Source organism: Hevea brasiliensis, chromosome 2, assembly GCF_030052815.1.
Source record: "Hevea brasiliensis isolate MT/VB/25A 57/8 chromosome 2, ASM3005281v1, whole genome shotgun sequence".
Lineage (NCBI taxonomy): Eukaryota > Viridiplantae > Streptophyta > Magnoliopsida > Malpighiales > Euphorbiaceae > Hevea > Hevea brasiliensis.
In genome coordinates, this window is record NC_079494.1 from 4,539,419 (window position 1) to 4,555,705 (window position 16,287).

General features: G+C 32.1%; 2 protein-coding genes across 3 annotated transcripts; one reads left to right on the top strand and one right to left on the bottom strand.

The window, feature by feature from the left end:
• The first annotated feature begins 5,593 nt into the window (after window positions 1–5,593).
• Window positions 5,594–7,771, top strand: LOC110672988 (lysM domain receptor-like kinase 4). Its single transcript, XM_021835949.2, has one exon. The coding sequence runs from the start codon at window positions 5,742–5,744 to the stop codon at window positions 7,671–7,673; it is 1,932 nt and encodes a 643-aa protein (XP_021691641.2). The 5' UTR covers window positions 5,594–5,741; the 3' UTR covers window positions 7,674–7,771.
• Window positions 7,772–8,154: 383 nt separating this feature from the next.
• LOC110672981 (protein DA1) lies at window positions 8,155–15,569 on the bottom strand. Of its 2 annotated transcripts, none has more exons than XM_021835940.2 (12): window positions 15,044–15,569; window positions 14,277–14,408; window positions 13,893–13,983; window positions 11,857–12,019; window positions 11,430–11,550; window positions 11,208–11,291; window positions 10,770–10,889; window positions 10,448–10,660; window positions 9,797–9,859; window positions 9,567–9,685; window positions 9,089–9,147; window positions 8,155–8,856 (listed from the first exon to the last, which is right to left on the bottom strand). In XM_021835940.2, the coding sequence occupies exons 2-12, from the start codon at window positions 14,388–14,390 to the stop codon at window positions 8,549–8,551; spliced, it is 1,455 nt and encodes a 484-aa protein (XP_021691632.2). In that variant the 5' UTR covers window positions 14,391–14,408; window positions 15,044–15,569; the 3' UTR covers window positions 8,155–8,548. The 2 variants fall into 2 exon arrangements, with proteins under 2 accessions (XP_021691632.2, XP_057989023.1); XM_058133040.1 differs by having other exon boundaries at window positions 14,277–14,917; window positions 15,044–15,559.
• Between the last annotated feature and the right edge of the window lie 718 nt (window positions 15,570–16,287).

Genomic DNA, 16,287 nt, shown 5'->3' on the forward strand with positions numbered 1-16,287 from the left:
TGGCCAACTGACGGTCATTTTGAAAGATTGGATCTAGGATCTTCATTAAAAAAAAAAAACTTTCAACAACAAATTGATAGAACCATTGCTAATAATATAGGTTAGCGATGACTATAATCCATCGCTAATTCATAGTTAATTCAAAAAATTGAGTTTTAGGGACAAATTTTAATCAATCCCTAAGTGTTAGCAACTAAATAGCAATATATCAAGCAGCTATGGATTTATCACTAATCAATATTATTAGCAATGAAATTTTGATATGTCGCTAAAATTCATTATTGAACATTTTATTTATTTACTTATTTTTAATATTTCATTCTCGTTCCTTAATCTTTGATTTTGACACTAACCACGCATCAACCATATATCAAATGGCGAAATGCTCATCGAATGATGAGAGAAAGAGAAGAAAAATGAGGCAAAATAGTTACTTAATTTTTGAAAGATGTGTGCCAAAAGATAATTTCATTATTTCACTTATAAAGAATGATTTTTCTAAAACAAAATGAAAGTTTAGGGATTTTTTTTTGGCAACAAATTGAATATGAAGGATGAAAATGAAACCACTTTCAAAGTTGAAGGACAATCTATAAAAATTTCCATGAACATACCAATAAAAGTCCACCTACTACCCTCAATTACTACTAGGAATACCATTAAATATATTGTTCTTACTAGACCAGCTTTAGTAGAGAGAAAATTGAGACTAAGAAAAGCCAAATATATTTATTGTGTTTTCTCACCATGAGCAACACATGCAAAAACTACATCACTAGCTAATGACCTCCTTTGCCATTTGTATGCAAGCAGTTGTATATGGTTACTACAGAGCACATCCACATCTGACGGCACAAAAAAGAGGAAATATTTTTTCATGATTTGCTAAAACCAAGGAAGTTTTCTTTCTGCCGACGAAAAAATTGTCTCTTATATGTACATGGGTTTCACAATATAATTTTTCATTCAACAGAAGTTTTGGAGCTAAGCCATGGATTTGGGTACTTGACCTATCATGTGAAAATCCTGAAAAATGCATCTTTGATCCTTGCCAACTTAATTTGCAGAAAATTGTCATTGAGAATACTTGTGATTTTGAGTCAATTCCATGGCTCCTTTTATCAGCATTTTTAGATTTCACATAAGCAACCATCTCAATTCCATCGCCCAAAAAGTCACAGGTTCACAAGTGACCATTTTCTTGGATAGACTTTGATCTCTAGTTGTTCTGATAAATACCTCTATTATTACATCCCACTATTGTTTCATTGATCCATCTCTACTTATATCTCCAGCAATCGTCGATACTCCAAGGTAGTGTCAGCTCTATCTCTAGCAACACCTCTAAAGATTTGGTATCATCAACATTTTTAATCAAGTGGGCTAAGCAAACTGTCCAAGCAATTCTGAAGGTTTTCCATGCTAATCCCCTAAGCCCTCATCCCCTTAGGAGCACCTGCAAACAGTTCCCAACTGGAATTCTAGAGAAAGTGCTTTTTGTTCGCTTCATAACAACTAATGCTTTATAAGCCTTTTTTTTCTTCTGCTCTTTAGACCTGAATCTTTATTGATGATTGAATTAAGTGGCTTGAAGACAATTCAAGTCATTCCTATCTTGATCTTGCATATATTTTTATTTGGGTCTCAAGAAAATTAAAAAGTTGAGTTGCATTTCATTTTGATTTTCAATTACACAATGTTAACAGATTGATCATGTACTAGAACATTTTGGATGTTGAGATATTTTATTGCCGGAAATTTCTTGATGTAATGTGTTTAAATAAAAATGGAATGGCTCTCCCTATTTGTGGCAAGAATTATAGGAAGATTGTCTAAGTGTTAGGTGTGTGTTTGTTAACTTGTGGAAGGCATTCCTTGCCTATAAAAAGGAAGAGTGCTGGAGTTTTGCATGTATGTGTGTGTTGTGTAGTAAGGGTGTGCAGAGAATGTAAGATTTGGAGAGGGAGTGAGTTGTGAGAGGAAAAAAAATGATGATGATGAAGAAGAAGAAGAAGAAGAAGAAGAAAACTTTGTTTAATCTTTTGTAAATGTTCTGTTTTGAAGCAGTGCAATGTTTAACTTGTTTTCTATCATATTAACGTTTTGTCTTCATTGAAAATCATTTTCACCTCCCTCTCACTTTTATTTTTCTAATATGATATCAGAGCTAAACTAGTTTTTGAGGGCCTATTTCAAATCATATATATTTATTTTATTTTATTTTATGAAGCATGGATTTTATCAAGTGTGTTTTCTCCTCCATTTTCGTCCACCTTCAAAGATGAGAAGCTTTGAATGATTGGGTATTTTACTTGTTTTCTTGAAAGTTTGTTTTCTAGAATTTGTTTAAGGGGAGCAGTATGTCCATAAATCATAGAAACAATTTGTTGAAGAGACCTGCAAGTTTCTAAACTACAAAAATTAAAACTTGTTTAAAGGGACTTTCATGTCCATAAATTGTAGATTTTATAGGAAGAGACCTTATCAAGTCCAAAAATTGCCAAAGAAAAATCTGTTGATTGAAGGTCCATGAGCTTCATTCAATGAGTTTTTCTTATATAGTGAAGATGCTTGAAGGAGTAATGAATTTGATTTTATAGCAAAAATCTCAACGAGGAATGTTGGACAAAAATCTCAACGAGGAATGTTGGAAGTTGAGATATTTTGCTACTGGAAATTTCTTGATGTAATGTGTTTAGTTGAAAATGTAATGGCGCTCAATGTTTATAGCAAGAATTATTGAAAGTTCGTTGAAGTGTTGGTATGTGTTTATTAACTTGTAAAAGGTATCTCTTTGCCTATAAAAAGGAAGAGTGTTGGAACTTTGAATGTATTTGTGTGTTGTGTCGTAAGAGTGTATAGAGAAAATGAGATTTGGAGAGTGGGTGAGCTATGAAAGGAAAAAAAAAATGATGAAGAAGAAAAAAAATCTCTATTTAATCTTTTGTAAATGTTATGTTTTGAAGCAATGAAATTAGTATTCTAATATTCATGTTTAGCTTCTTTTCTATTATGTTAATGTTTAAAGCTTTGTTTTTGTTGAAAATCACTTCCAGCTTTCCAACTAACGAGAAATTATTAGATGCATCCGGTACATATACACAATCTCTCATAATCATATGGGACTCACTCTCCATATTATATGGATGACTCAATTTTTTATGAGAGAGAGAGCACTAAGTGCTCTCTGTGTATCTAATATTTAGTCCTAACTCTACCCCTTTTGTTTTTCTAACAAAACATTTGACTAATTCCAGGAGTGGACGTAGGATTATATGTTGAGGGGACCAAAGTTTAAATAGTTGTATAATTATTATAATTAATAAATATTTAAACAATAATCAACATTCATTCATTCATTAAAATAAGTTTCAACAAATATCCAGACAACTAATTTAATAAAATAATTGAAATAACACAAAATTAATAATATTTATATAAATAGACCATCATAAGACTCACTGTACACATATCTTAAATTAAGAAAACTTTCTAGTGTAATCATTTCTAATACTAAACTGATTATACTTAATCGATCAATAACTTACTATATATCATTATTCTCTTATGAAATTGATTTTACTCAATTTACATGTATCAAAAATATGTATGACTTTTTTTTACGATGAACTGAATTGCAAGCGTGACATGAATGCGTATGATCTCAATGTGAAATAAATATGTACCAGTCTGACATTAATTAATTGGGGCAAAAAAATATTTAAATAAATTATGGTGTAAACAATAAAAAAAAAATGTAGATTAATCACTTATAAATTGAAGCTTATAAAAGTATAAATTCATTTAGGCATTTTTATCAAACATATTAAAGACAAAAATTTAAAAAAAAATTGAAAAAAGGTTAATTGGATTCCAAAACAATAACAACAATGTTATTTGTAAAAAGGATTAATACATTAAATTATGAATTAATTATTTAAATTTTGGGTAAAATGATTAAATTTTTTTTTATCTAATTACAAACTCAAATCTATAAATTATAAAATTGAGATGTGTGAATTCAATTAAAAAGCAAATCTACTAAGAAGATACTAAAGAGAATGTATAATCTTTAATTCTATTATTTTCCTTGTCATTTCTAATTGTTCTTTTTTATATTTTTATTTTTAATATTTTTATTTTATTCACATTTTATAATATTTAATTATTATTTTATTATTTTTAAAATATTTTTTTAGCATAATAATCAGGGTGGTTGGCTGACTAATTCTCACCAGCCACAATATGACCAGTTCTACGATTCCACATGCGGACAGACAACTATGGTCCATATTTTGGACGAGGTGCAATTGTTTTTCGAACTAAATGGGTTAAGACAATTTTGCTTTTAGGAGTAAATATTTTTAAAAATATATTTTTATATTTTTTTTAATATTTAAGACACTCAGACAAATGAAAAATATTTTCATAATAAAAGAAATAATTAAACTATTTTTTAAAAAAATAAATTTTTTTAAAAGGGAGTTATTTTTTAGACATTTAATAATTTTATTAAAATATAATATATATATATATATAGTATAAATATATATTATTAATTTAATATTTATAATTAAATAAAACAATATATTTTAAAAAAAAGTAATTTTTATAAAAAATTTTTTCATGTATAAATTATTTTTCTTAGAAAATACCCATTGACGCCTTCTTGTTATTTTCTTAATCCATCTATTGGTAATTCTAATTGATGCCGATACAGAAGCTTATAAGTAATCTAATTAAAAAAAGAAGATTATTGAGACCCACTTGAGGAGATTATAAGTAATCTAATCTATACATGTGCTGGAACTCACATCATTCAATAATAATTATATCTTAATTTCAAATTAATTGTCTTAATTTTAAATTAGTTAAGTCGATTATATAAATTTTTTAGTACATCTAATATAAGCACGAGTCATATGAAAATGAATTTAATAATTATTAAATTAAATATTTATATTAAAATATGTGTAGAATTAAAAAGGTGTATATAGAGTGTAAATTTAGATGAAAATATTTAATTTAGTAATTGACAAGTTCATTATTACATAAACTCGAGCTTATACTAGCTATACTTTTTTTTTTATTTAATTATATTAAACACTAAAATCTTCTTTGGTAATATTAATAATTGTCTATTATTTTATTAGTAGTTAAATATTAGCCGTTAAATATTAGTTATTATATTGTAATTTAAAGTAAATGTATTTAGTAAAAATAACTGTTGGGTTAGTTTTGAATTATTGAAATAATGGTAGCAAAATATTTCCTCAATCTTTAAAAATATATAATATTTTGATTATACTAAATACTACCTTAAAAATTGATACCAAGTAATCAAAATTTATATATCCTTTCATACAATTTTCCTTCGCATTGTCTTAGTTCTTATTCTCTCATAATATTCCTCTACAGACCAGACGGGCTTGGAAATTTGCATTGGCATTATTAACACAAACACTGGGTCAAGTCAAGATTACTGTTGTGTTTCTTTAATCACCATGATAAATTAATGCAGCTATTTCATAGGGTTCCATGATAAATTAATGCAGCTATTTTACAGGGTTTACGCGTCACGGACCTTATTTTTGGGCCAACAAGTCGATGATTCTGTTTTTCAGGTTTTTTTAATCCTAAAACGCGTTAATTTTGCTAATCTGTCTTCGTTATCATCTCAAATCCTAAAATTCTTATCTACCCTTTACTTGTTTTCCTCACTGGAAACCATTTCATCCACCATGGATCAGTTTGTTCTTAGCCTTCTCATTCTCAGCTTCCTCACTTCATCTACTTTTGCTCAGCAGAACTACTCTGCTAATTCTGCACTGGACTGCAACAGCAGTGATGAGACGGGACCATCACCTGCATTTCTCTACACTTGTAATGGCCAAAGCAAATCTTGTGAGGCCTTTCTCATCTTCAAATCTCAACCTTCTTATGACTCAGTGCCTGCTATCTCATCGCTCACATCTGTGAACCAAGACGAGCTAGCAAGAATCAACAATGTTACAAGGCTATCAGAATTCCCTTCCAACAAAGAGGTTATTGTTCCTGTATATTGCTCTTGTTTAGGCCAATACTACCAGGCCAACACTACATTTCATGCCACGAATGACCATACAACGTATTATGCTGTAGCAAGTCAAGCTTATGAGGGATTGTCTACATGTGCTTCTCTTAAGAGAGCAAATGAATATGGTTTGGAATTTGGTGTTGAACTGCAAGTACCACTTCGATGTGCTTGTCCTACCTCAAGCCAAATTAGTTGTGGTAAGAGTTATCTGCTTACTTATCCAGTTACCATTGGTGATACTTTCTCTTCTATTGCTGAAAGATTCAATGTAGGTGTAAAGAGTATAATTGATGCAAATGAATTGGAAGAAAATCCAATTATTTATCCAGACACAACGATTCTGATACCTCTGGAAGCTAAACCTACAACTTCAAACACCATTATTCACAAAGAACCACCAAATGTTTCACCTCCTCCTTTGCCTTCTAGGCCTGAAAACAGAACATCCAAGAAGAAACTTTATGAATGGATTGGGATTGCAGCAGCTTGTTCTTTGCTTTTCCTCAGTATTATTCTAGCCATTCTCCTTCTGCTTCGAAGAGAGAAAAGAAACAAGGTTCTTGAGGGCAGTAATGAAACCGGACATGTGTTGCCAGAAGATCTTCGTGTTGAGATTGCAAGCTTTGAGCAAATCTTGAAAGTTTTTGGACTTAAAGAGGTGAAGAAAGCCACTGAAAATTTCAGTTCCAAACATAGAATAAAGGGTTCTGTCTACTGGGGAGAATTCGGTGGAGAGATGTTAGCTGTCAAGAAGATGAGAAGAGATGTATCAAAGGAAGTGAACATTTTGAAGAGGATCAACCACTTCAATTTGATTAAGCTTCATGGCGTTTGCGAGAATCTGGGCTGTTTCTATCTTGTTTTTGAGTATATGAAAAATGGTTCTCTACGAGAATGGTTGGCTGGCGAAAGGACTGAAAATCATGGAAGCTGGAGTAAGAGGATTAAGATTGCTCTGGATGTTGCTAATGGACTTTACTATCTTCACAGCTTCACTGAACCTGCCTGTGTGCACAAGGACATCAAGAGCAGCAACATTCTTTTAGACGGCAATTTAAGGGCCAAGATTGCAAATTTCAGTCTTGCAAGAGCAGCAACAAGGGGAACAGCAAATGCTTCCTTGACAAAACATGTTGAGGGGACTAGAGGTTACATGGCGCCCGAGTATGTACAGGCAGGACAAGTGACCCCCAAGATTGATGTCTATGGTTTTGGTGTCGTGCTCCTGGAACTGATCACTGGAAAAGATGCTGTTTTTATACAGGATGGAAGGGAAACACTGCTTTCAACAGCGATAGTTTCTATCCTGCTGAAGGAAAATGCAGAATTTGAGCTGGGTTTGTTCATTAATCCTAGTTTTGTTGGGAGTCAAGAGATAAAATTCGCTCTACGCCTGGCTAGAGTAAGCTTAGCTTGCTTCACATACGAACCAGCGAGGAGACCAGGCATGAGGGAAGTCGTGTTATCCCTGTTAAAAATTCAAGCAGATTTGGAGAAATCAGAATCATTGAAAGTTGACTCTGTTGATGTAGCAGTCCGACATTGGTGTTCATCAATAGGTGAAACTAATTGGAGAGCTGAAGCTATTTCAAAATAATAGCTTATATATATACATACGGACTAAAATTCTTATTTTCATTACTTGTGTCAATGTAGATCCTACAATTATTTTTATGATTACATAATTAAGCAAGATATTCATATACAATTATACTTGAGGAAAACCTTAATGAGAGTTTGATATCTCACGTTGCTAATGAATAACCTTAATGAAGGCTTAATAAGTTTCTACATACCCTACTTAGGTGACTTATTTCACACGTGGTTCAACCTAGCAACTTAGCAACATGCGCGGCCTAGCACTGTAGTAGCCTGAACTTAATTTCAGCAAGCTTATGAATAATCGCACTTTATCTATAGATTCATTATCGTTTCTGATTGCTTTTATCAAAAGCAGCCCCTGCAGCTTCCATATCCAAGCTTGACAATATAAATAGAAAGTCCTTGATTCCTCGTGGGGAAGTCACTTGCTCTCACCACATAAACATGCAGATCCACATGAAATCATTGCAATCCTCTAAATAAAGTAGACTTCTTTAATAAAAGAATTTATACATTGTTTCCGTTAAACAATCTAGAATTGTATCAGCAACAACAAGGATTGCTCTAAAAGATGAGACGTAATGAGCACATATACCCGATGTTAATGAAATGAGCTTATGTATCAGAATTGAGCGAGACACGAAACTTAAATCAACGAATGACTATTTCTCATTAAATAATAACTTCATCAAAAAAGGCTATTCAATGGAATCATACCCATGGGACGAAAAACATATCAGGACTGCTAAAAACTACTCTAGAAAACAATTCCTATGTGCAGTGTGGTTTGGCCTTGGGGTCGTATAGGAAAAGGCCAAAGCTTTTAACTGTGTTAAAGAAAAGCATGGTAAGAATTCAAGATTCAGGAGTTCAATATGGAAATGTCCCTGTCATTCGAATATGGTCAAGTGTCCTTTGAAGGCCATATTTTTGCACTGCTCGGTGGCCTATTCTGAATCCATCTCCATATACAGGGGAAGTGTCTGATTCAATCTGATGTTTAAAAAATTCCCCCAGCTTCCTCTCAAATGGAGATCTTGCACCCCGTTTTGAAGCTCGAGAAGCAGAGGATGAAGCAACATTGCTGCCAGAACCAGTTCGGAGCTGTGACTCTAACCACATGTATGCAAGCACCTGACAAATGCCCTCTTCAACATCTTGACTGAGATGTTGGAAACCTTGCAGAAACAAAGAATATCTCAGCAAATTTAAAGAAACAGACCCCAAAATTAACGCATAGCAAAAATGAAATTATCGGGTTTTATGTCAATTAACATCGTGCAAATTGCTATTACTACAAAGCCATCACAAGAATCATAATACAAAGGAGGCCTATACTTGAAATTATGATGTGAATTTTAAGAAAGACAAATAAACTGATTTTATAAATCACAGAAGAAGAAAATGCACCTTTAAGTCGCATCCATGCATGCATCATCTCATGAGCCAGGATTGACCCAGTAAGCAACCTGCAAGAAACAAGTTTCCAGCCGCACATAAAACATCTAACTGGCAAATACATATCCAATACAGTATAAGTAAATATTCAAATCTTCAACGTATTAAAGAAGCGCCATGATACAAAGTTCATGAAAGACATGAATTTCTCAAACTTCACATCAAACATCGCTACAAGAGAAATTCTAAAAAAAAAATGCAAATTGAAATTGTGCAATTTTGTTAAGGGCCTATTTGAAAGAGAAATTTGAACTTCACATAATTTAATTCTAAAGGACAGAAATATTTAACTTTAATTGGCCCTTAATGTGTATTTTGCACACAAGAAGAGGGGGGAAGAATAATAATATCTGTTTTTATTTCAATTATCTACTTCTTGATGACGCCCTCTGTTAAAAGTATAAAAGCAAAGAGACATAAGGATATATACCTTGGGAGGCCAAACAAAATAAGAATCGCTGTCACCTCACAACGACGTGTCAATTTGTAAGGCTCTGTTACCATACCCATGGCCTGGTTTCCAGCTCCAAACCTTGGCCGTCTTACTACCTGGTCATTCATGGCCATTGTAATGTAAATTTCCAGTCAATATAAAAATATCAGAGCAAGATTCAACCAGTCCACCACAAAATGCAAAAGGAAGATGTCAAAATTTCTTACCCTGCTGACTGTTTGTTCCTCAGAAAGACAAAGTCCTCTGGTTTCTGGCATATGATAATGGCCCTGTCCAGGAAAGGAGTTTCAACACCCAACTATAAATAGTTTCTAGAGGAAACAAGAGCTAGTGTTAGATTTTACTTGAACATATGGACAAAGACATCCCATTTTTTCCATATGTTCAATAGTGTTGGACATGATAACTCTCTGAGATCCAGACATGAAGCATAATTGTGTTGTCATTTAAAAAATAAAAAATGGATATATCATATTGCTGTCAACATGGTTCAAGCCACAGAGACTACTGTGGTGCAATAAATGACTAACAACCTTATAGCACAACTGTTGTTTTTTTGAGTTTAATTAGAAGAACTGTATATTGTTTGATTTTGTATAATATTGAAGAAGATAGATAACCAAAGAATAGTCATAACTTTGAAAATATTCAATTTTAGTTTTTTTTTTTTTCTAAAAAGAAATAATTCACTTAATTTTTTCAATTTTCCTATGAAAATAGAAAGTGGGGGACATTCTAAGTGTATTTGATGCAAATGGCCACAGGTTTTAGTTCAATATCTAATAAGCCAATTTTGAACAAGGAAAATTATTTTATCATACGCAATATAAGACTTTCTTTTACACATTTACACTTACATTCCTTTCCCCCTCCCTGGCTTCATTCAGTGCTTGTCTCTCAACCAAAAGTAGTGGGACATGCTGCTCCACTCTCATGTTCAAACTTTCATAAAATTCCAGTATATCAAGGTAAAGGGGCTGACATTGATTGATGTCCATGACTGCAGAGTCCAGGCACTCTAGGCAGAGCTTCCGACCATCATTAAGTGCAACATATCCTGTGTCTCGTGGCTGCACACGTTGAGAACATATAAACATGTTAGAAAATCAGATCACCGAGATTTTCCCTGGAAAGCTTAAAGAAACTGTTAATGCTTGCATAAGTAGTTCATTGACTAACCTCCATTCGCTCACAGCTGCAGCACCGGGGAGTACCATCGTGTTCATGAGATGGGCAGTATTTCTGTATCCAAAAAGGATGTGCCCTATATTCAATAAGACCAGCAGGGTTTGTTGGAATCTGTCAAAAAGATATATAATCAAGAAAAAGCCAATGACTGAAAATGAGTAAAATACTTGAAGAAGAGCATTAACACAAACTTCAGATCTATTTTATAACCGAGGCAATTGGTTTTTACTTGCAAAAGGTGCTAACAAATCTTTTGGACGTCAATTTTACTGAAATTTTAGTATTCAAATTAAAGTATAACTTCTGTAAATTATAGTATGATGTTATGAAAGAAACTCTTTTTAATCCTTGGTCAATGATCAGACACAAACACCTTGTCCGAGATCAGAATCGCTAAAGGATTTTTCTACTTATAGAAGAGATACTCACAAAGTACTTGCAAACATCACATTTAGGATGGTACTGCTCCTTGTAGCAAGATTTATGATAACGATAATTACCATACACAGAGAACTACAGGAGAAAGAGTATATGTAAAGTTAGCCACTGCACTACACAGAAACAAAAATTCTAGTAAAATAAACAATAATGGGATTGGCTGTAATCAACCATAACCATAAGCTTTCGTTGGTAGCTAATCAGAAAGTGCACCTCATAATCAGAAATTGGTAGGTTGCAGGCATGGCACCGGAAACATTCTGGATGCCAAAATGCATTGAGACAATTTAGAAATCTTCCATGACCAATCTCTGTATTGCAACCAGCACAAATCCTAGCCAAAATGAAGGCATTCATGGGTCATCTTTCTTGAAGTTACTAACATAGTAACATAGTTACTAGGAAAGAGAGTGATAGCATCAAAACCAATACAGGATGATGTTCAATTATCAATACAAATTCAAACTTGATTTCTTTTAATTTTTAATAAATAAATCCACAGTGTGGGAAACCTTGAATTCTGGAACTCCCTTTTATTCATAATCAATAAATAATTTAAGAAGAAAATAACAAAAGTGTGGTTAATGAATTGACAATGAACTTAACGAAAATTTAATAAATAATACAAAAACAGAGATACCTGTACCCCATTGGAAACTGGACTGGGACAGGTTGATATAAATTGCCTTGGTATGCATTGCCATTTCCATTTCCATATCCATACTGAGGAGGAGATTCAACATTCAAGCTGTCTTGTATAGCTCTAGCAAGTTCTTCATCTTCTTTCAGCTGAGTCTCGCTATCTATCAAGTGATTGAGAAACTTAATAGTTTAAATCATGAGATCAATATAAAATGATTTCATAATAGAGAAGGTAAAAAGGATCAATCATTTTACTAGAAAATAATTGGTTACAATCATACAGATACAACTAGAAAGAAATAGATCAATCGTTTGACATATCAAAGAACCATTATAACTTATTGCTGAGAAGGAAGCTAGGAGACGAACACCAAACAAAATGCAAACGAATAAAAATGAGTATCACTATTTTTTTGCCCTTCATGGGCATGAATCTTTTGTATTCCTCTTTTGAATGCTTGATTGATGGAAAATCTGCATTCACAATATTTTCCATTCTTGCACTCAAGATGCAAATTAAGCATACAACAATTCACCTATATAGTTAAAGAATGGTAATTAACACATTACAATAATTTAGTTTGCTTTAAATCACTATAGAATGTCATCAGTAATCGAATTGATGCTCTAGTATTCTTCATAACAAACCCCACAACATTAGAGATGCAGTATGAAACTATGAATTATACACTAAATAAGAACAATAAGATCTCTTGAGAGAAACCATACAAGTAGTATTTTGATGTGCAATTCCACATAGTTTTCATGTATGGCAAGGACATGCAATAGTTCTTCATTTGCCAAGTGGAAACAGAGCTAACCACTGAAGCACAGTGCCCTAGCATGGAGCTTTCAAGCATATGTAAGCTACTGTATGAAAAAGCCAGATCTGCATTACATTGTGCATCTTTCTATGAGCAATAGCAGTCTCGATCAAGTAAAAGTACCATAATAAGTCAACCTAGTACTAATAAAACCAAAGCATTACATTGTCAGCACTTGGCATCAGTAGATCACACTTAGGGGTGTCAATGACCCAAGTCGAGCTGAGCTTTGAACAGCTCAGGCTTGGTACATAAAAATTTTTTCAAGCTCGAGCTAAATATCAATAAACTCAAGCTTCACTCATTTGAAAAACAAGCTCTAAACGAGTTGAGCCAACCTGAGCTTTTATCAAATTGACTCTCGAACAACTCGCGAGTAGTTTAACTCATTTACAGAGTAAGTTTCAGATTTAAAGTTATGAAGTTCAAACTACATGGTTTTGATTAGCTTTCATATAAAAAATAAGTTAATTTTCATAAGAAAAAAATAAATTTAAAATATAAATAACTATATTTAACAAAATACATTTTATATATTGATTATATCATATTTTTAATCAATACATTATTTTTAAAACATTCATGAATAAAATGATAATTGTTTATAATATAATGAAATAACATAAGTAATATAAATGTTTTTACAAACAAGCTTGTTCACAAGCCAGTAAATAAGCTGGCTCACGGGTCTTAACAACCTGAATACTGTAAAGCTCAAATTTTGCTCATTTATTAAAAGAACCTAAAAATCGACCTCAAACTCTGCTTATTTTCTAAACGAGCCTCCCTGAGCGGAGCCTCGAGCAGCTTGCGAATAGCTTGATTTGTTACAGCCCTAAATTCACATTATTCTTTGAGATTGATGAGAAGTCTAGAAATGTCATGGAAAGATTTGGACAAGAAAACAGTTGCATACAAGAAAATACAACCGTTTAAGCACAATGCCAAGCAGCAATACACAATACCTAGAGCATCCATGACAGCATCCCATAGACATATTAGTTGCCAACCACATATTTTCCATCAGTCATCACACTCTATTTTTCTGAGATTAACAATAATTGAAATCCACAATTCCAAGTAAAAATTTTGGACACAAAGGTGTGCACAAAATGATGAAATAATTTGAGCAATTTGAGCACAATTCAAAGTAGCAATGTATATTACTAGAATGCACATAAGAGCATCATCTAACAGCCACATTACTTACCAGTAACAAATTTTCTATTTTGATGTCCTTCTACAAGGGAAATTGCAATAGCACGATCAATATCTTCATTCTCCTGCTCTGACCTCACAGCCTATGGTCAACATCCAAGATTAAATTAGGAATCAAGTTTAACTCTAAGCAAATTTTCAACCAAGGTTATTAAGATACTCATGGTAGTACCGAAAGTCAAAGTTACAATATTTCCATCTGAGGGAAGTACTATTTGACGCATCTCCTAAGCTTTGTCAGCTAACTTCTAAAATGGCATGTTTTAACCAAAATAAAACATTATGCAATTCATATTCCAGCCATACAATCTAACCCAACTACACAGAAATGGAAATATGACAGATTTGATAGCAAAGAAGTGGTATTAGTAAGTACCCCTGAAGTAGACGGAGCATAATAATTAGGATCCTCTCCATAATTTCCGTTATAATGGCGATTTGAAGTATGATGACTGGAGCCTTTAAAAATTTTGTTAAGCCATCTGCTCATGGTCTATGAAATTCTTGCCTGAAAGATAAACCATTCATACAATGATGCTAACCCAAGAGTCAGATTCTACTTAATATTTCTATTTTATGTTATGTGAAAAAGATAAATAGGATTTCTTAAGAACTGAATAAACAAATTAAAGCAAAGGTTGGCAAGCAGTTTCCAACTCAAAATGAAATTTAGAAAATCAGTTTACTTGGTAGATGATAGAATTGAGGAGAATTTCATTGAAAAAAAAAATGATCAAATCAAACCGAAAGCAAAAAACTGAAGGCAGTTGAAAGCAATCCACAAATAAACAATAGTAACGCAAGGGCGTAAACATCCAAGAGTCCCTGCAATCCAATAATTAGGGCGTTTTATATGCTATATGCAAATATTGATTCCAGTTCTAGGATAACTAACACTACAACTATTTTGCATTTGTCTATAGAAATCATTGGAAACTATGGAGACACTATAGCAAGCAAAATCTTCAACAAGGCATTGTTGAGCTATCAGACCTTGTCATCAGCTCTCAAGTCAATCTAAAAGAAACATAAAGAGAAATTGTTCCAGCTCAACATGCCAATCAAATTCACTACAAATAACATTATGATATCGAATTCTGGGGAGAAGAAGAAGGTAAAGAACCAAATAATGGAGTGACTCACCTATAAGAAATCAAGAAAAAACTTGCAATAAATGGCGGAAGCAGAAGAACCCAGATTAGATTAGATCCAAACAGCTCGAAAAGCCACAAAATTTAGAGTCAGACAAAGAAAAGATAAAATCTTTTGTTAACAGGCAATAATCCTTTTGTGTATTTTATGTGTGAAAAAAGAATCTAATCCGAAAAATCTTTATGTCCAAAAAGGAATGAAGATTAGCGAAGAGACGCGTTAGAGAGAAATAACAAGAAACAGAATGCATATACGCTAAGAATGTAGGCAGCGAAGGAATGCTTGAATTGTACGCAATTACAAAGTCAAATTTGGACAAATAAACACAAAAGTGTATAAGATTAAGAGATTATTGTCATAAACCAAAAAGGGTTTGACGAAACGAAAGGATCATCAAAACCCAATTTGGTGGGTAGGCATGTGGGGGTCCCCCTGCAATTCTTCTAGGAGAAGACCCCAAAGAAGGTTCTCTCTTCTCTAGAGCAAGGAATGTGATTTTTCTGATTTGCTGCTGTTTTCCTTTTATTTTAGTTCACATAGTATACATAATAAACACGGATAAACTCCTTTAATTTTATAATTATTAAATTATCATATAAACTCGAATTTTTTATAATAATATCCAATAGTAATTAATACTGTAGGAGCGCGCGTCACGGAAGCTTTGTTACATAAAAAAAATTATAAAAACATATGAAAAGATGGAGGCTGAGACCAAGTAAAAGTGTGACATCTTGAATCTTCAAAGTCCAATTATATATATATATATATATATATATATATATATAATCCCACCCTAAAATTTTAAATTTTACATCTAAAAGTTCTAAATTAAACTTTTTTCAGCAACAATTTTTAAATTAATGTTTAATATTTTAACGGTTATTTATATTATTTTATAATATAATATTTATATTAATATTTAAAAATTAAAAGATAATTTATAAAAAATTATTTTTTTAGATTTTAAAAATTAAGAGAGATTATATTATTATTCTTATATTTAATAGTTAATCTAACATTTTGTTTTTACTGAACACTTTTAATTTTAATAACCATATAAATAATTAATAATCAAAGGTTAATAACTTATAAAATAGCTACTAAAATAATTAATATTGCCAAATCGAATTTTAAACCCTAAAAATATAATTTTAAAAATTTAAATCTTAAATCTTAAAATCCTAAACCTAAACTCTAAATTTTAAAATTTAAAATTTTAAACTTTAAGCCTT

Coding starts and splice junctions, on each gene's coding strand:
- LOC110672988 (XM_021835949.2), top strand. CDS start 5,742: ATGGATCAGTTTGTTCTTAGCCTTCTCATTCTCAGCTTCCTCACTTCA.
- LOC110672981 (XM_021835940.2), bottom strand. CDS start 14,390: ATGAGCAGATGGCTTAACAAAATTTTTAAAGGCTCCAGTCATCATACT. Junction 11,551..11,856: donor CAGTTTCCAATGGGGTACAG/GTATCTCTGTTT, acceptor CATTTTGGCTAG/GATTTGTGCTGGTTGCAATA. Junction 8,857..9,088: donor TGCATGGATGCGACTTAAAG/GTGCATTTTCTT, acceptor TGTTTCTGCAAG/GTTTCCAACATCTCAGTCAA.